The 21,548-nt window shown below is 46.9% G+C and overlaps 1 protein-coding gene across 2 annotated transcripts in view; it reads left to right on the top strand.

Moving 5' to 3' along the window:
• Positions 1-21,548, top strand: part of CAAP1 (caspase activity and apoptosis inhibitor 1) — a 64,842-nt gene that overhangs the window by 33,935 nt on the left and 9,359 nt on the right. For both annotated transcript variants that reach the window (XM_040417184.1, XM_040417185.1), the window contains exon 5: positions 7,408-7,478. In XM_040417184.1, the coding sequence (XP_040273118.1) occupies positions 7,408-7,478 (71 nt within the window). The remainder of the gene's footprint in view (positions 1-7,407; positions 7,479-21,548) is intronic.

Here is a 21,548-nt window from a genome sequence, read left to right on the forward strand (position 1 = left end):
GCTCGCAATGTAATATGCGGCAGGCGAGGCTGTACTTGTGTTCTCCCTCGGGGCGCCCCCTCTATCTCCCCCTCCCCTGTCTGCTGCCAATAAGAAGAGAGACAGGAGGAGGGGAGGAGCTGTGGCCACTGCGCCACCAATGAAGAAAACTGACCTGAAATACAAATACAGGAGGCGGGCGCCGGAATCAAATAGCCGGCACCCGACCTCTGTGACAGGGAGCTGCGATCAGCTGCAGTTGAGTTAACCCTTCAGGTGCGGTACCTGAGGGGTTAACTGCCGCTGATCGCAGCTCCCTGTCACAGAGGTCGGGTGCCGGCTATTTGATTCCGGCACCCGCCTCCTGTATTTGTATAAGAAACGTTGGTGGCACAGTGCGCCCCCCCCCAGTATAAGAAACATTGGTGGCTCAGTGGGCAGTGCCAATGAGGGTTAAAAAATAATAAAAAAAATGAACTCGCCTCCTCCAGTTGATCGCGTAGCTGCCGGTCTCCTGTTCTTTCTTCAGGACCTGTGGTGACGTCACTGAGCTCATCACATGACCCATTACCATGGTGATGGATCATGTGATGTATCATGTGATGAGCACAGTGATGTCACCACAGGTCCTTTGACAGGTCATGAAGAAAGAACAGAAGACGATCAATTGGAGGAGGTGAGTTAATTATTTTTTTATTTTTTAACCCTCATTGGCACTGCCCACTGCGCCACCAATGTTTATTATATTGAGGGGGGGCGCACTGCGCCACCAATGTTTATTATATTGAGGGGGGGCGCAGTGCGCCACCAATGTTTATTATATTGGGGGGGGCGCACTGCGCCACCAATGTTTATTATATTGAGGGGGGGCGCACTGCGCCACCAATGTTTATTATACTGGGGGGGGGCGCACTGCGCCACCAATGTTTATTATACTGGGGTGTTGGGGGGGCGCACTGTGCCACCAATGTTTATTATATTGGGGGGGGCGCACTGCGCAAATGTTTATTATATTGGGGTGTTGGGGGGGGCGCACTGCGCCACCAATGTTTATTATACTGGGGTGTTGGGGGGGGGGGCGCACTGCGCCACCAATGTTTATTATACTGGGGTGTTGGGGGGGCGCACTGCGCCACCAATGTTTATTATATTGGGGGGGGCGCACTGCGCCACCAATGTTTATTATATTGAGGGGGGGCGCACTGCGCCACCAATGTTTATTATACTGGGGTGTTGGGGGGGGGCGCACTGCGCCACCAATGTTTATTATACTGGGGTGTTGGGGGGGCGCACTGCGCCACCAATGTTTATTATACTGGGGTGTTGGGGGGGCGCACTGCGCCACCAATGTTTATTATACTGGGGTGTTGGGGGGGCGCACTGCGCCACCAATGTTTATTATACTGGGGTGTTGGGGGGGCGCACTGTGCCACCAATGTTTATTATATTGGGGGGGCGCACTGCGCACAACGATGGGTTAGGGAAATTTCATAGCAGAGTGCGCATGCGCTGGGAGCCTCGCCGGCGGTTAGGGTAGGGAAAAATTATGGGCCAGTGCACAGGTGCGGTGATCGGATGGATGTTCTCAGCAGGACACCGGCCGACACTGCGCATGCGCTGGGAGCCTCACCAGCGGTTAGGGTAGGGAAAAAGCACTGGCCCGTACGTAATTTTTCCCTTCCCTAACCGCTGGTGAGGCTCCCGGTGCATGCGCAGTGTCGGCCGGTGTTCAGCTGAGAACATCCATCCGATCACTGCGCCTGCGCACTGGCCCATAGTTTTTCCCTACCCTAACCGCCGGCGAGACTCCTGGCGCATGCGCACTCTGCTGTGAAACTTCCCTAACCTGACGTTGTGCGCCTGCGCGGCGCTGCACACCTCCTCACGTCATGTCCGGTGCGACCGGAAGTGACGAGGGTAGGGAAATCTCACGAGGTAGGGAAGTATGACATTACACCGGCCTTTGGGGTGTGTGGGCTGGTAACTACTTGGTTGGATAGTCAGCCAGCCTATGCCATGATGCCAGCAACAAGCAGTGTTTTTTTTTTGTTTTTTTTTGGGGGGGGGGGGGGGGCGGCACAAGGTTAGCTCGCACAGGGCGCCTGGACGCCTAAGGCCGGCCCTGTCAGCAATCACTTACTTTTAGCTCATGAGTGACAAACCGCTGACATCAGCATTTCTGTCACTGTTTTATGCTGCCCTCTAGGTCAGCCTAAAGTTGATGACAGGTTCCCTGTAAATATACAACACATTTGTTTGCAATATGTAGTGCAAACGAACATGACTGTACAACATCAGTGTTTATGCTCCTTGCGTGCCGTGATTAAACTTTTGAAAATTACATACGACCCATTAGCACGTATTAGAACGTTCCCCTGAAGACGCCAAGAGAGCTTGGCGAAACATGTCGGGGGGCAGAGTGTGTTGTATGTTATTTTAGGCAGTGAGTGCGATGCCAAGTAGCAGGAATATCACATACTAGTTACTTTTAGTACACTGGGAAAAAGCCCGCCGCTCAGTGAGCGCATTGTGGAAAAACAGTGTGCAGATACCAACTAGCAATCTGGGAACAAGCCCGTACCTATAAGAGTACACTGTGCTATTAACAGTGCACCAGAAATAACGGCGAAATACTGCTGCATCGAGACAGCAGGAACTAGCTAAGAGAACAGTAAAGGGCCCCCCAGTGGTCAATAAGCATATCACCACAGGATACAATATAAGATACATTGTAATAGGGCAGGCACCACTGATAGTTTTAATGTGTGAGTTCAAGGCATCTATTTTAAACGTATGAAATAAACGTTAAATTTTATATGTAAATAACCAATACATTTAGTAGCACGTATAAACCAAGTGATTAAACTTTTTGCACATCAGACAAGGTTTTTTTGCCAGGAGCACAAGTTTGTCCACAGTCTCGGGCTTTAGTGCAGATTGGTGGCATGTAACTATGTTGCGACTGGTGCTGAATGCCCTTTCTGAGGGGGCACTCGTGGCATGTATACAAAGGTATTTCTTGGCTAGGCTTGCCACCCTGGGAAAATTAGCCTGGTGCAGCCTCCACCACATCAGTATCTGCTAGTGCTACTTTATTGTGTTTCTCTAACATATCTTTATAATCTATGTGTAATATGTGTTGTTGTGTGTTTTTAATGAACTCTCCAAATTGGGTCCCTAATTCTATATTTCTACGTATTGAATTTGTAATGCTGCCTATAGATATGATAAGTAGATGGTCTGTGTCTCTCTAGAAACATAGCTGGATCTGCCAGTAGATGGCTCTGTAGGCCTTGTTTTTTTAGTATTCCACATTTATTGTACCGTTCTTTAAATGATGTCTGCAGCAAGTTTTAAAGTATGGAACAGTGTATACAGAACAACACTCCAGAGACCTAAAGAGCAGATGGTCATGTTTCCTCTATTCCATCAGTTTGTGTGCAAGTAATAGCATCTTGTACAAGTTATTGCCCATTTTACTGTAATAGAAATGATGGTTCTTGTAATGGAACAGCTCAGAAGTTTGTTCATTGAGAAAAGGCATGGTGGGTATTACATCCTCCTATTCTAGGAGCAGGACATGCATTGAGAAAATGAGAAGAATATGTTGTGGTATCTTTAGTTTCTTTATTATTATATATTTTTTTTATTAGTTTCTTCTTGACATCCCCATTTATGGTGCCCAAAAGAGGACTTGCCCCTAATTGAGTGCTAATATAACACGTTTAATAGCATTATTATAATACAATAATCACAAGTATTTTTTATTTTTTTTTCATAAATACGATCATACTTCCCTCACATACAATCTGCATTACAAGCGACAGGCAGGTGCCGGATTACCTGTAGGGATGGGCTGTCGATTAGTGAAGATTTTAGTCGGCATAAAAGATATGATCCACTATTGTTAATCTTTTGATCACTGGGCATGTTTACTCTGGGCAATGATTGTGAATGATCACTCATAGCCCTTTAACCCCTTCCTGTCATGTGGGTGGAGAGCATATGGAGCAGGCACAGGAACTGAGCCTGCTCCATACATTGTGCCAGCTGTATTATACAGCTGACACTGCCTACAACATCCGAGATTGGAGATCATGTCGATGCTGTTATTTAACCCCCCAGATGCCATGGTTCTGAGAGGCTACTCAGCTGAACTTTTAGTCAGTGGGTGGGAGCTGCTTCTGTCCACACCTTGCTCCAACCTGCCCACGTGCAATGCAGTGCACAACTGCCAGTGGCTTAGTGAAGGATACATCTGTTCCCTCCGGCAGGGTAAAATATCACAGAACATTGCACTAATAGCATGTTAAGGTGCTCCTAGGGAACCTTTAATCCACTTTATTGTGTGCTCACTCAGTGACAAACCCGCTGATTTCAGGTGTGTGTCTTTCATGAACTAAAAGGAAATGTTTGCTGAGAATAAGCATCTTAATTATTGCAGCCTGGGCCTGGAAAAGAGTCACTGCATGGTTATTCTTCTGCTAGAGATCTTCCTCCTGCTGATGATTGACTGTCTTGTCGTTAGTTTTCTCTCTAGGAGAGCTGGCAATCATCAGCAGGTGTGGGGGAGCAGAAGATAAAGATTAACTATGACTCTTCTCAGGAAGCCATGACTCTTTTCCAGGCCCAGGCTGCAAAGATTATGATCTCAGTTCTCGGCAACCACTTACTTTCCGCTCCTGAATGACACACCTTTAAAATCAGTGTCTGCCCTTAGTGAGGACACCATAAAGTTGATGACAGGCTCCCTTTAATAAAAATTTTAAATAATGCAAAATATTAACCCCTTTGCACATCTTCACATAACTCTACATTCAAGGTGCTCAAAGGATCCGTGTTGGGTCCATGTGTCAGTTTTTTGCTGTCCATCACCGGCACTTAATAGAAAATGCCTAATCTTGCCCGCAATTGCGGACAAGAATAGGACATGTTCTATATTTTTCGGGATCGGAATTGCGTACCCGGAAGTGCGGATACGCAATTCCGGATCCGGGCAGCACATCGTGCTACCCCATAGAAATGAATGGGTCCGCAATTTTGCGGAACGAAATTGCGGACGTGTGAATGGACCCTAAAATCAATGGGGTTGTGTGCTGTCTGTGGAGCACGGACGTGTGAGTGAGGCTTAACAATGGAACAGGGCAAGGCTCCAATCAGACTTGCGAGACAGGTCTGTATCTGGAGTGGGACCCTTCAAATATGTTGTAGCTTATAGTTAGTAATAAAGTTAATGTAAATTGTGACTATAAAATTTATTTGGACACAAGCTTCGCATTAGAGTTTATCAACGAGCAAAGTTTGAGCAGAGAAGACAAACTCCACTCCACTTTTCCCTTGTGCTTTTTTTTTATAAATCCCATCCACTGTGCTGATTTGTTCATATATGTAACTTAATATACCGTATTTTTTGCCCTATAAGACGCACCGGCCTATAAGACGCACCTAGGTTTTTGAGGAGGAAAATGAGAAATAAAATATTTTTAACCAAAAGGTGTGCTTTTGGTGGGTTTTGAATTAATGGTTGTCTGTGCATGACACTACTATGGGGGATCTGTGGATGACGCACTGTCATGTGGGGGACCTGTGGATGGCACTGTTATGGGGGACCTGTGGATGGCACTGTTATGGGGGACCTGTGGATGGCACGGTTTATGGGGGACCTGTGGATGGCACGGTTTATGGGGGACCTGTGGATGGCACGGTTTATGGGGGACCTGTGGATGGCACGGTTTATGGGGGACCTGTGGATGGCACGGTTTATGGGGGACCTGTGGATGGCACGGTTTATGGGGGACCTGTGGATGGCACGGTTTATGGGGGACCTGTGGATGGCACGGTTTATGGGGGACCTGTGGATGGCACGGTTTATGGGGGACCTGTGGATGGCACGGTTTATGGGGGACCTGTGGATGGCACGGTTTATGGGGGACCTGTGGATGGCACGGTTTATGGGGGACCTGTGGATGGCACGGTTTATGGGGGACCTGTGGATGGCACGGTTTATGGGGGACCTGTGGATGGCACGGTTTATGGGGGACCTGTGGATGGCACGGTTTATGGGGGACCTGTGGATGGCACGGTTTATGGGGGACCTGTGGATGGCACGGTTTATGGGGGACCTGTGGATGGCACGGTTTATGGGGGACCTGTGGATGGCACGGTTTATGGGGGACCTGTGGATGGCACTGTTGTGGGGTTGGGGATCTGTGGATGGCACTGTTGTGGGGTTGGGGATCTGTGGATGGCACTGTTGTGGGGTTGGGGATCTGTGGATGGCACTGTTGTGGGGTTGGGGATCTGTGGATGGCACTGTTGTGGGGTTGGGGATCTGTGGATGGCACTGTTGTGGGGTTGGGGATCTGTGGATGGCACTGTTGTGGGGTTGGGGATCTGTGGATGGCACTGTTGTGGGGTTGGGGATCTGTGGATGGCACTGTTGTGGGGTTGGGGATCTGTGGATGGCATTGTTGTGGGGTTGGGGATCTGTGGATGGCATTGTTGTGGGGTTGGGGATCTGTGGATGGCATTGTTGTGGGGTTGGGGATCTGTGGATGGCATTGTTGTGGGGTTGGGGATCTGTGGATGGCATTGTTGTGGGGTTGGGGATCTGTGGATGGCATTGTTGTGGGGTTGGGGATCTGTGGATGGCATTGTTATGGGGTGGGGGATCTGTGGATGACACTGCTATATGTCATCCACAGATCCCCCTCATAAGTGTCCCCCAATACACCGGCCCTTTGCTCACCGCAGTATTTATAAACATTAATCCTTATCCTGTTAATAAGTTTAACTAACGCTGCGCTCTCCCCTGTATCCCCGGTATCCGTACAGCACTTAAGAGCAAGCTTCCATAGCAGGCAGAGCGGATGGCAGCAGTAACGTCACTCACTGACGTTGCGTGCCTGCTCCTCCCACTTTATGAATGAAGCAGGCGGAGCAGGCGCGCAACGTCAGTGAGTGATGTTACTGCTGCCGTCCGCTCTGCCTGCTATGGAAGCTTGTTCGTAAGTGCTGTACTGATACCGGGGAACAGGGGAGAGCACAGCTTTAGTTAAACTTATTAACAGGATAAGGATTAATGTTCATAAATACTGCAGTGAGCGGCGGGGCCCGGTGTAAGAGTACAGTGACTGCCCCGCCCCTCCTCTCTCCCGACTCATACATCGCATGTAAAATGGAAGCATTCACACCATAAGACGCAGGGGCATTTTCTTCCCACTTTGGGGGGGGGGGGGGGGAGTGAGTCTTATGGGGCGAAAAATACGGTAACTTAATAGAAGAAATATATTCTCCTCAAGAGGATGGCAGATTTTCAGCTATGTGTAATAATTGTCGCCTTGGAAAGCCACATTTAGATTAGTTTGCCTTGATTCATCAACATATTAGTTAATTGTTTTTTGTATTAATAATTTGCCTCTTTTGCAGAAATGATAATGTAGAAATGACTTCTTCCTTGAGGGCTAATTCCGGATATGAAGAGGTAGATGTGAAAACAGGTAGGTAAAGGTGTTCTATTGATTTATTATGCCTAAGTTGTGTTGCGGCACACTAGAAAAGAGTACGTGCCTAGGTTTCTGGGTGAACAGAGACCTGCAGATGACCAGGGAGACATCAGAACAGGAGCGTAAAATAACAAAAGGAGCAATACCTTACCGAGGAGATTGGTAAAAGGAATATTACTTCTTTTATCATTTTGAAGTATTGTCAACTGTTTGTTAAAATAATACTAATAATAAGGTTGGAAAACCACTGAGAACAGGACTGAATGTGGTATGTTAAGCAGTGGCGGATAATGTATTCTCATCTGTGTTATCTCATTAATCTTATTGTGTCTCAGTTCCCTCATATTAAACAGCTTTTCCAATCACTCCATTCCCATTTAGCTGCCATTAATCATGTTATCTTTATTGTCATACTACTGTGAAAAGTCTAACTTTATAAATCATTCTAAGGGAATGAAATAATTATCTGTTGAAATCATTCATTTTTATTAACTGCACAGGAGTATAGCATCAAATGGCTTAAAGGTGCTTTCCAGGAGTAGAGTATTGATGGTATTAATATCTGATTTGGTAAGGGTCCTACTCCCGACACCCTGTGATCAACTGCTTCAAGCGGACATAGCACTTGCATGAGCGCTGCGGCCTCCTCACAGAATCCCAGCGTGTTATTGCAGCCCAGGCCTAGTCACCCTGAGTGGGGCTAAGCTGCACACAGGTCATGGGACCAATAAACATGCCGTTACTGGCCTTTGTTGTTTTCCCAATTCACCTTAATACTGGTAACAATTTCTCTTTAGCGATATACTTTCAATGGTAATCAGGAGTATATTTTCACTATTTGCAGGTTTAATGCTAACCGACCGTGGCGTCCCACGTGGTAGCAATCGAACTTACCTCTACCTTCGCATCTTTATATACTGTGCAGATAATGTTACCTATGTCGCAGTTGTGGTTGCTCGTCTCGGTGTCTCACGTGGTGCCGCTGCTCAGTCCTGGCGTCATGGCCACTGAGGAAGGAGTCAGCATAGCTCCGAAACGCGTCTAACCATAACATAGAATCCAGGACCCACTAAAATAACCCATTTCCTCATCGAGAAAAAGATTGCCTTGCCGGAACATCGTGGAGTACTCCACAGACACCGCATGAATTGCCCTTTGAAGACTCGGACAGTTTGAATACAGCACGCTGTACCATGTGGGACGCCGGGACTGAGCAGCGGCACAATACTAGAAAAAAACTGATCAGTTTTATCCTAATGCATTCTGAATGGAGAGCAATCCGTTCACTATGCATCAGGATGTCTTCAGTTCAGTCCCTCTTACAGTATTTGGCCGTAGAAAATACCGCAGCATGCTGCAGTATTTTCTTCGTCCAAAATTCCGGAACACTCGCCGGAATGCCGGATCCGGCATTATTTTCCATTGAAATGCATTAATGCTGGATCTGGCACCAAGTGTTCCGGCAAAATTGATCCGTTTTTTATCCGGTCTGCGCATGGACAGACCTTTTAAAAATGCGAAAAAAATACAGGATCCGTAATACCGGAGAGATGGATCCGGTGTTTCAATGCATTTGTTAAACGGATCTGTATCCGTCTACAAATGCTATCCGTTTGCACACGGATTTCCGTATCCGACAGGCGGTTTTGGCGTCGGAACTGCCTGCTGGATCTTCACAACGCAAGTGTAAAAGTACCCTAAGTGGAGTTGAGTCTGTGTACTATATCATCCAGTGAAGGAATGGCATCACTTTTCCAGTTAAAGGTAATTGCTAGTTTCGTAGCTAAAATTAGGTGTGCCAAGATTCCTCTGGTTCTGCAGGGGCTGGCATCTAGAACTAAGTATACTAGGGCTAAGGAAGGGGCCAAAGGATAACCAGCTAAATCCGAGCCCATCTTAAAGACTTCCCTCCCTATTTCTTCAATCTTCGGACAAGACCATAGGATGTGCATTAATGTGCCCCTACCTCCACATCCCCTCCAGCATTGATTTGATGTTCCAGGAATCATATGACATAGTCAGTCTGTCTGGGGTGTAGTACCACCTTAGCATGGTCTTCATTATGGATTTATAATGTGAAGAACATTTAAGGAGTCTGGCAGATAGGCGTAAAGCCGCTGACCACTGAGCATTGGAGAAGGATTTGTTCAATTCCGCCTCCCAAGAGATAAAAGGTGTGGACTTAATGAAGGTCTCTTTGTTTCCCAGCTTGACATATATAGGCCTGAGGGGCATTTTCTTCAAAGTTCCACTATAGATCAGTTAATGTTGACAGGTACACTAAGTTCAGAGTGAACTAGATGACGTAGTCTCAAATAATTGTAAAATTCTTTGTCGGGAGTTTGTTTTTGTCACAAAGGTCTTGAAAAGGGTGCAAATTAAACGTTGATGCTACCTGGGCTATTTTAGTTATGCCCAGATTTGCCCATGTCCAAGATGGGAAAAAGAAGACGAGAAGAGTCTAGAGGCAGGAGTTCTAGGACAGGTGTGGTGTCACCTTTGGTTAGGATATGGAATGCTTTCGAGTGTTTTATTGTTGCGCTCACCAGACAAGGAAATTGGTTGTAGGGGAAAGAAGGGAGGAGAGACACTAGCAGTAGGGACCTCAAGGATGTCTGGGGGATAGAAGACGCTTCTATATGCAACCAATGTTTACTAAGATCTCCCTGCCACCAATCTTGCAGCTGTTGTATTTGAGTTGCCAGAAAGTAATCAAACACATTAGGTACGCCTATGCCTCCATGAGTTTTTTGTTTGTATAGCAAGGAAGCAGATATCCTTGGTTTTTTACCCGCCCATGTGTAGGCATTAATCATTCAAGTTACTTTGGTAAAGAACAATTTGGGGACTAAGATAGGGAGAATCTTAAAGATGTACAAAAGCTTAGGTAACACCATCATTTTGAAGGCAGCTATCCTACCTATCCAGGAGATGTCTTTCAGGGCCATAGATGATAGGTCTAATTTTAGAGTGTCTAGCAGTGGTATATAGTTGCACTTATATAATGTTTTCATGGAACCGGTGAGTTTTAGGCCCAGGTAATCTATTTGTTGGGTCTGCCAGTGTAGAGCAAAATTGTTTTTGGTGTAATGTTCCTCTGTTGGAGGGATATTGAGGGGCAGGATTTGAGATTTTGTTTCATTGAGCTTATAGAAAGAGAGTTCTCCAAAGGTTTTTATGAGATCCATAGCTATTCCCAAGGATCTTTTAGGGTGACTGAAGGACAAGATTATATCATCTGCATACAGAGAAATGTGATGTGTGCGTTTACCTATGGTCACTCCGGATATGTCCGTATGAGTTCTGATGGCTTGTTCCAATGGTTCGATGGATAACACAAATATAATAGGGGATAGGGGGCACCCCTGTCTAGTTTCATTCGTTATAGGGAGATGGTCTGATAGGGTAGAGTTACCTAATACTCGTGCGGAGGGGGTCGTATAGAGCGCTGAGATCGCATTGAGACCCGCTCCTTCAAACCCCATATGTCTCACAACAGAAAAGATGAACTACCAATTTACCCGGTCGAACGTCTTTTCCCCGTCTAATGTTGCCAACACTGCGTTTTTTTTTTTTTGTCTTTCCAGATCATTTAATATGATAATGACCCTTCTAGTGTTTTCATAAATCTGACGACCTTTTATAAAGCCTGTTTGGTCAGGAGATACATGGTGTGGAATTATTGCGGCCAGACGATTGGCGAGAATTTTGGCATATATTTTAACGTCTGAATTTAGCAAGGAAATTGGCCGAAAGTTTTGAGGGACATCGGGGGGCTTTGCCTGGTTTGGTTATAGTAACAATTGTGGCTTCTAGCATTTCTTTTGGGAATTTTCCCTCCTCTATGGCATATTGTAGAGTATGAGTCAAGTATGGTGTCAAAATGTCTCCATAATATTTATAATATATATTTAATAAACCATGTGGGCCTGGAGCTTTATGTAGTTGTAGGGAACTGATGGTCGTTAGGCCCTCTTTTTGGCTTATTGGTGCATTTTAGAGATTCCATTTGGGATATGTTTAGTTTAGGGAGATGAAGAGATTCTAAATATGCATCTATTGATGGCTGCTGTGGTTGAGTGGAGAGGTTGTTTCCCTCTAGATTGTATAGTGATGTGTAATAGGTTTTGAATTAGTTGGCAATTTGTCTGAATCATATACACTCACCTAAAGAATTATTAGGAACACCATACTAATACGGTGTTGGACCCCCTTTTGCCTTCAGAACTGCCTTAATTCTACGTGGCATTGATTCCACAAGGTGCTGATGGCATTCTTTAGAAATGTTGGCCCATATTGATAGGATAGCATCTTGCAGTTGATGGAGATTTGAGGGATGCACATCCAGGGCACGAAGCTCCCGTTCCACTACATCCCAAAGATGCTCTATTGGGTTGAGATCTGGTGACTGTGGGGGCCATTTTAGTACAGTGAACTCATTGTCATGTTCAAGAAACCATTTTTCCAGTCTTCAACAGTCCAATTTTGGTGAGCTCGTGCAAATTGTAGCCTCTTTTCCCTATTTGTAGTGGAGATGAGTGGTACCCGGTGGGGTCTTCTGCTGTTGTAGACCATCCGCCTCAAGGTTGTGCGTGTTGTGGCTTCACAAATGCTTTGCTGCATACCTCGGTTGTAACGAGTGGTTATTTCAGTCAATGTTGCTCTTCTATCAGCTTGAATCAGTCGGCCCATTCTCCTCTGACCTCTAGCATCCTGTAAAAGGGGGAATATTACTCACCAATATTTATGCAAATATTGATACTTAATATTCATAAATAGGAGGAGCCGTCTATTGATAACTCCGCCTATTTATACCTTTATATAATAATAACAATACCTTCACTATGCCTTACACTGATCGCTACACTAGCTGCATGCGCCTTACTAACTAACTATCGCCAATAACTACACGTTACCGACGGATACAAATATAACAGTATTTATTAACAATACACTACGCAATACATTTACAATACAGCACTAGATATACAGTACTCAACTACACTACACAGTCCCAATTCCACCCACAAACTAACTATACGATACACACATTCAATATTAACAGCCCACCCACCTAGTACTATAAACTATCCCTATGGGGTAGACGAAGGTTGACGGTGGTCTTACTAGAGTGTAAGCCAACCATAAAGCATAAATATACCGCGGGAGGTGATTAGGGTAAATCAGGGAAGGGATTACTAGGGGTGTTGGATTATCAGGGGTAATAAGGGGTAGGGTACCAGGGGTATATAGGTTAGGGTTACCAGGGGTATATAGGGTAGGGTACCAGGGGTATATAGGGTAGGGTTACCAGGGGTATATAGGGTAGGGTTAGGGTTACCAGGGGTATATAGGGTAAGGTTACCAGGGGTATATACCAGGGGTATATAGGGTAGGGTTATAGTGAGTGAGAGTAGTGGGGTATATAGTAGGGGGGTATATAGTGGGGTATATAGGGAGTGAGAGTAGTGGGGTATATAGAGTAGTGGGGTATATAGGGAGTGAGAGTAGTGGGGTATATAGTGGGGTATATAGGGAGTGAGAGTAGTGGGGTATATAGTGGGGTATATAGGGAGTGAGAGTAATGGGGTATACAGTGAGGGTGAGCGTAGTGGGGTATATAAGGAGTAATGGGGTATATAGTAATAGGGGGGTATCAGAGGGGTACTTAGGTATAATGCTCGTTGTCCAGGGGTTGCTCGTTCGTCCAGGGATGATCCTCTCCGGCTGGGGCTCTGTACAGAAGTGCCTCAGCGTAGCGCCGCCTGACTATTTAAGTTTGGCGGCGCTCGCTCCCGAGGCAGCACGTCCGGACGTGCACGTGCGCGCCGCCGGCCAGAACACGTGGGCCGGCGCGGTGATATGACGTCACCGCGCCGGCCCGCGCATCCCGGAGCGCGCTTCCAGGCGGAGGGTTCCTTTGATCCTCCGCCTGTAGCGCATCTGCATACCATGCGGTGCGATAATTATCGCGCCGGAGGTGTGCAGATAACAGAGGGAGGGACGTTTGTTCCTCTCTCTGTTATGTTAACTATCCCCAACGGTTGGGGATAGTTAAATACCAAAAGGCATCGGATCTCTATTGATCCCATGCCTTTTGAGGTCACCAGAGGCTGGACATAATTGTCCAGCCATCTGGAGACCTTCTCATCCCCTGCAGGGATGCATGAGGGGGGGGGCGGCACGTCTGGTTCCTATACTATATGTGTATGGATGCTTGGGGCACATCCATACACATACATATACATATATACAGTTATATTATAAGTATATGCACAATCATGGATGTTTGGGGCACATCCACAAATATGCATACACCCACACGTGACAATAAGCCCATCCATACATATATATATATATATATATACATAGAGATGTATGCCTGTCAAGGAGGCCTACATACATTTCCATGTATATCCCCTGGTCCCACCTGGACGGGCCCACAGTCAAGGGCCAATATACATGTATATATGTCAGGGCATATATACATATATATTTAAATATAACACTTCCTTCAACAATCCCCCTGTTGTCGGGAATACGACAATAAACATTTTGGGGGAAGGGTTGGGAGGTATTTACCCCCTCTCAATCGCACTCTAGGTGACAATTCAGGAAGGACTGAAGTAGTATGACCCTTAGGTACCTAGACATCACCTGTCATGACTAACATCTCCGACCTGCCCTTCACCAACGCCTCCGTCCACCGAATACACCGTCTTTTCCTTGGATAACTTCCTCGGCATCTTACATTATGTTCCTCAGGTGTCAGCCACTCCCTATGTAGTCTATTTCTGACTCCGGAATGGCTTCACCCTTGCCGTCTCTCTCTTGGCCAGTGTTGTTCTTCTGGCGTCCGTTACCCCCAATGTTAGTGCCGGTAATTCATGTAGCACCTCCTTATGGGGTATGGACGGCCGTACCTTTTAACACCAGTATGATTTTCATCTTAATTGAAGACTGAGTTGTTAGAGAGGTTCTCCCATGGACAGATACATAGGTTTATACAAGGCAGGTCAGATTTTCTGGGGGGGGGAGGTGATGTCATAGTACCTAAATTCTACCTGCGGGAAAGAACCCCGCACTACCATCATTCAATCCAACCCCTACAAAAAGTCACCATTGTCGATATTAAAGCGGCAAATACTTTAGTAGATGAGGGGCCTGACCCTAGGGAATCTACTCTACCCCACTCACACGAACATGTCATATCCCTCCCAATACAGCCCAATTCAATTCAGTGAGTACCCATAGAGACTCATGCCTTGGCCTACTCTCTATACCTCCCAAGACACTGGTAGTTAACAGACCTTTGTGTCCTTGGGGAAACGACTATAGGATGCAAGTGTGCGTCCAGCCATATTGTAGTATGGCTGTCGCACATCTACACCTAGAGTGTCCATGGGTACATGAGGACACATATATACAAATAATCAATGTAAATCTATACACAATATGATGAGGTCACAGGGTGGCCTATGATTATACCCCTATCCTTCTTACGAAAATCTTCTACAATACGTGATATACATGTACATAATGCTATGAGGTCACAGGATGGCTTTGGATGTTCACCCTGAACCCTCATAGGAAAAACCTACTACAACACAATATTTATATACACCCACCCCCACACACAATACTATGAGGTCACAGGATGGCTTTTGGATTTTTCATCCCGACCCTCATAGGAAACAGTATGTCCATGCGATCTCTGGCTCCAGGACTTTGTTGGAGCTAAGTCCTGAGCCTCCTACGATTAACTTCGTGAAGTTCTGTCTGGTTCTGGTTTAGTTGGTCCGCAAGTCTCTTGACCCTCCTGTAGATTAGACACAGTCCCGTGTACATGATGATTACCAGAACCAGAAGAACTATCACCGGATGAATCAATAGGTTGAAGAAGGATGTTGCCTTTGGACTGTAGCCGAACAGACTTTCCCACCAGGAGATCTTGGAGTCTTTGTCCAACGCAGTTGTGATTGCCGTTATTTTATTCTTGTCGTGCATCAGTTGGATGGTGGCCTGTTTCTCTGTTTCTCGAAGATTCTTAATTATTTCGTCTTCTTGGCTGAAGTCTAGCAGGAGATGTTTGAGTTCTATCCCAAAGCCAAGAGGGATCTTCTGGAGTCTCACGGGTACGTCAGGGCGGATGTCGAGTCTCTTCTCCGGGGTGATTGGTGTCCTTCCTTGTAACTCTGCGACATCTAAACCTAGGACGGGACTAAGGGTGCAATACGCTCCAGGGAGGAGCTCTCCTCTCTCAGTGCAGTTAGTTCCATAGATTGTATAAGACATGTTTTGCCTTTGGTACCAGCACCAATACCCCTGTCCCAAGTATTTAAGGGAGGAGGGTATTGGGCTGGCCTTCATCTCACAGGACCCCTCGGTGCTCCAACATTGGTGTCTTAACACCCGATCCTGACTACCTTGACAGAGGATAGCATCCTCTTTCTTCCAACATCCCTCTGTGTCTAACAGATAAGGATGGCCTCTTTCATAGGTTAGAACGCCCGGGGGGAGCTGTGGATGAAGCACCGTCTGGTTATTTATGACAATCCCTAAGTTAATTGCACTGTAACCCTGTCTAAGATGGCCAGATACAGGAGCCAATGATGAAGCAGTGCAAGTGAGATTCCTACAGCCGTGCCACTGGACTACCCACCAGTTGGTGTGATTGGCTGCAAAAGGAGATATAAGAGGACTTACCCGTTGGCGGAGGTTAAATGGGAAGTGGCCGCCGTACAATGATGATACAATATGTTTAAGGTTGCCTGAGAGTTCACTCTGGACCTGCGTACACGCCAGAGCGAGCTGAGCTCTATCCTGTTCTTCCAAGAGACCCACAACTAACCTTCTAAACTTCTCTCGTAAAGCAGAAGATAGGGAGGTAGTGGCATCTATGTGCGAATGCTGCAAACCCTCTAAGACGTGGTTTACATCAAGCTGGGTCTCGAATCCTTCTCCGGCGTGTCGCGCAACATCCCCAAGTTTACCTCTCAGGACTTCCATATCCATAGTGTTCAGGGCGCCCACTCCCAATGCACCTCCGCCTAGTCCCATGGCTATCAGATCTCTTCTTTCCCGGTGATTTCTATGTATGAGATCGTCTTTTCTTACCTCTTGCCCTGCCTCTATCCAACCTCTTATCATGTCAATTTGGTTCCTCACAAACTCCCCACATCTGTGATCCCACTGGTCGACTCGGAAGTCATCTACAGAAATTCTCCAAGTAAATAGGACGAATTTTGTCCCCGTGATGATCTTCCATGGGGAGGACAGTTGAGGAGCTATAGGATCTGCCAATTGATGGATAGGGGCGTTGCAAGAGTCTAAATGCATTTTTACAGGTTGTAGACCTGTCGCTTCATAGGGGATCCTTACCACCGTTACACAAACTTGCCCTCTACCTCTGAACGGATACCATTGGTCATTTTCTCCAACCTGTAGCACTAGTTTTCCTACGGGTTTGGATTTAGACAGATAGGCCCATTGTGTAAATGTCCAGCACCCTTCATCTACTGCCTCGCAAAAAGGCCATCTAAACGAACCATCTATATTGATGTCAAAGTTAATATCCCTGCCACTGGGGTCTTTCCAATCGGAAGACACATACCTACCCCGGTATTCCTCATTCATAGGGGTACCGTCCATCCATACATCCACTGTAGGGGTATCCACCCCATTGCACACTAAATCCCAACTCCAGGGATTAGTGTCCAAGGTTACCATCTGGGTATCTTGTTCCCAGTGGGCATAGGTGACGAAATAATATCCAGTCACCTCCTGAACACAATTGTCTCTCATGATGGTGATCATAAAGGACCGTATGGATGGAGATCCCTTTAACTGAGCATACCTGGGATCCTTGGCATCTGTCCGTACTTTTAAAACGGTGGCTCGGTAAAAGCCTTCCAGTTTTACCGGACCACTCTGGTCATTCCATAAGGCCTGGCCAGAGTTACTGCAGTTTAACTTTAGCATCACTATACTGGTTCGTATGTAATCTGTGGACACATGTCCTTGAACATAACTGGATTCCCTAGTGATAATCATCTGGGAATCTCTTAACATACAATAAGCTTTTAGGGTGCCCTTTACCGGAATGGGTCTGTCAAAATATGTCCTTACCCTCAGCCCATCTTGGCTATCCCTCCTTATGAAGGTAGCTTTAAGGATATACCAGCCACTATACTCTGCACCCGTGACATCCTCGGGACTCAGAACCCCCTCCTTGGTACACAACACTGTGGTAGTGTTGGCTTCCACTTGTTTGTAAGGATGTAAGTGAGGGTCCTTAGACACCCATCTTAAGGATCTCATAGGAGTAGGGTCAGAGTCCCGAAAATGTCTGAATTCTTTGAGGCAGAGTGCATGTAAATCATGTTGTATGGCAGACACATTCTCCACAGGGGTATAATGTTGAATTACACCTTGGGCAAAACTCTCCCTCTGGAAACCATACAGATACCACTGTCCTGGTGTAAATGAAAAGTTCTCGTATGGTGTCAGGATTTTGCCCTCCAAACATTCCACCATTAAAAGGCCGGGTTTATTCATAGATATGTCAGCCATATCTATATTAACTCCCAGGCCCTCCCCCAAAGAGGTTGAACCTGCCATCATCATGCTTACCACCAGTACCACAAGTTCGGGATATGCCATGTTCAGAGGATTTCTATATCTTTTCAGGCTAGTCGTAACCTTGGTGAGTCTCCCTCCCGTGATCTGTTAATTCAATGTGAATGTAATTAGCTTCATGGATCCACCTTCGACCCCACCAAAACACCCCCCCCTCCCCCCCGGTCACCCAACTCTGTGAGGGTTCATGTTATTGAGTTGGGGAGGCTCGGGTGGCTTTGGCCTGGTCGATATGGATCCATAAAACTCCCTGTCGCCTACGTGACTTTTTCTTGGTCGTCATCGGCCTTTGCACCTTTAGCATGGTGTCACCCATTACTTCAAGGACCTGATAGGGTCCTTCCCAGTTTGCATCCCAGGGGCCGGCCCGACGGAAGTTTTCACCATCACTAGCTCTCCTACAGAGGGCATTGGCGTTTCCCCCTGTAGATACGGTCTGTGTAGCCGTATCGCTGCATGAGGCAATAACTCCTTCAGGTTTAGTTGTACCTGTTGGAGAAACAGGTCTCTGGCGATGGCGTTCTTCACTGGTTCTGACACTAGGGGTTCATTGGGTAGGCATAGGGGCATTTTGCGTCCGGTCATTAGTTCAAATGGGGTGATACCGGTACTAGTAGCCTCGGTAGCTCGGATTCCCATTAGCACGGCTGGCAGAGAGGTTACCCATGAGGAACCTTTCTCCAGTAGTGCTTTAGAAAGTCGTGTTTTTATGGTCCGGTTCATCCGCTCCACGATGCCCGCAGACTGAGGGTGGTAAGGCACGTGAAACCTTTGCTTTATATCTAAAAGACCACAAAGTGCTTTCATTACCTTACCCGTGAAATGGGTCCCTCTGTCCGACTCTATCAATCTGGGGATACCCCATCGTGACAGAACCTGTTCCCAGAGAACACGGGCAGTGGTTGTAGCCGAATCATTAACCGTGGGGATGGCTTCTACCCACTTAGAGAAGACATCCACTACCACCAGTGCGTAACGATAGTTACGACTTCCTGTTGGTAAAGGTCCTATAAAATCTATTTGTAGTGCGGACCATGGACCATCTGCAGGAGGAACTCGCTGCAACACCGGCTTCAGGGCTGACGCCCTTGGGTTAACCTGAGCACAAACCAGGCACTGTTGTGTTACTTCCTCTACTGTGTTGGACATTCCCGGCCAGTATAATTTGTCTCTCAGGAGAGACAAGAGTTTATCCCGGCCCAGGTGTCCAAACAGTTGGTGGTTCAATCTGGTTAGCTCTGCTTGCAGATGCTGTGGAACCACGGGAAGAGGAAGTTGCTGTGTACCGGTATCGTAACACAGGATCCCCTGCTGTATTGACCAGGGATGCTGTGGAGATGTGAGGTGTGTCATTAGAAGAGGATCTTTTGCTTGTTCCTCCTCAAATGACACCGGGCCTTTACTCAGGTTGGTACGAACTGCAATCTGGTAGGCTGGTAACGGCTCAGTGTCTGTTTCCTGAAGGATCCCAGACACTGCCGCTAGTTTGGCCAATTCATCCGCCTTGTTGTTACCCAACGTCAAAGGCTCATCCCCTTTCTGATGCGCAGGGATTTTTATGATGGCTGCTTCCGCCGTGTGTGCCATGCCCCATTCCCAAAGTTCTTTCAGGACCGACAAATGAGCCAGAGGTTTGTTTTGGCTATCCACAAATCCTCGTCTTTTCCATGTGTCCAGGTGCAGGGTGAGAGAACGAACTACATATGAACTGTCGCTATATATAGTTCGTTTCCCTGGGGGTTGAAGAAGCAAGGCTTCCTTGACCGCCTCCAGTTCCGCCCGCTGTGCCGACATGTGACCTGGTAACTTGACCAGATTCTGGGTACCTGTGGTCTCATCCAGCACAGCAAAACCTGTGACATAGGTCCCATCCATGAAAAATCGAGAGCCATCCACAAAGATGACTCTGTCTTCTGGATGTTTATCGGTCCTGAAAATTTGTGGCGCGTTGATATGCGCTGGTTGGCCACAGTCATGTTCGGTGCCAGTTAGGTTCAATAACTGGGACAGAACATACTTGGCTTTGTGGTTCACCTGCAGACTCCGGCCACTGAGATCCATAATCCACCTCCCGAATCTCTGTTGGGAGACTCCAGGGAGTGTATCACGGAGCAAGAGGGCCAATGGAGAGTGTGGAGTCTGTAAAGTGAGGGGCCTGAAGCCTACAATATGCTCAGTGGTTTTGACGGCATAGTGTATGGCTGCCAGTTGTTTGGCACACTCATCGAACCCTCGTTCAACAGGCGAAAGTAACCTGGAGAAGTATCCCAGCGGTCTAGTGTCATACCCTATCTGCTGTAGGAGGACCGCTGAGATAGACTCCGTCCCTGCATGCGCCTGTATGGCTATTTCCCCTTCAGGATGGGGAGTGGCCAATACAGGGGCAGAGGAGAGGTCCCTTTTCAAAGTAGAAAAGGCCCCTTCCTGTGCATCAGACCAACCTTTGATTGAGGGGTCTTCTCCTCTGAGGAGTTCATAGAGGGGTTTTGCTTTGGCAGCAAAATCCTCTATGAACTCCCTCATAAAATTAGCAACTCCCAGGAATTTTCTCAAATCTTGTAGAGTGCCCGGTCTAGGTAACTTTACCATGGCTTCCACTCTGGCTGCCACGATTCCTTTGGCTCCAAAAGAAATTTGGACTCCAAGGAAAGTTACCTCTGTTCTGGCCAAATTTGCCTTGTGGGGACTCAGCTTGAGTCCTGACTTGGCCAGGAGTCCCAATAGTTCTTTTAACAGAACCAAGTGTTCTTCTATGGTTTCTGTGTGTAAGAGCAGGTCATCCACGTATTGCAGAAGGCATTCCGGCCGTGAGAATACACTCAGAACGGCCGCCAATGCCTGGTGGAAATACGTGGGACTACTGTGGAACCCCTGGGGGAGTACACCGAACATGTACTGTTTGTCCCCTACTGTAAAGGCAAATTTGTACCTACAGTTTTCAGTGAGTTCAATTGAGAAGAACCCATTGGCAACATCTATGGTTGAGAATATGCGACTTTTGCCGCTTATTCTGGCCATGATGTCAGGAGTCTGTGCCACCACTGGAGCGGACATTGGGGTGTATTTGTTGAGGACCCGGAGGTCTATGGTGAGCCTCCATGCATTGGTGTCCTTTTTCTTTACTGGCCAGAGGGCATTGTTGCATTTAGAATTGCCCTCTATGACCACCCCCCCTAGTTTTTAATTCTTGGACGGTGTCCAAAATTGAATGGGTGGCTTCTGGCGGAAAGCGGTATTGGCGTTGAGGTGGAGGGTCGGGACCCTGTATGTCCACCTGAACACCAATCAGTCTGCCACAATCGTTTTTTCCCTGGGCCCACAGATCGGGGTACTCATACACAATAGCCTCAAGGTCTGGATTATGTGAGATATCAGGCCATTTGTGTTCAAGTACTTCAGTAGAGTCATCTATTGTTGGCAATGGTG

The sequence above is a fragment of the Bufo bufo genome, chromosome 2, assembly GCF_905171765.1.
Source record: "Bufo bufo chromosome 2, aBufBuf1.1, whole genome shotgun sequence".
In the NCBI taxonomy this organism is placed as follows: domain Eukaryota; kingdom Metazoa; phylum Chordata; class Amphibia; order Anura; family Bufonidae; genus Bufo; species Bufo bufo.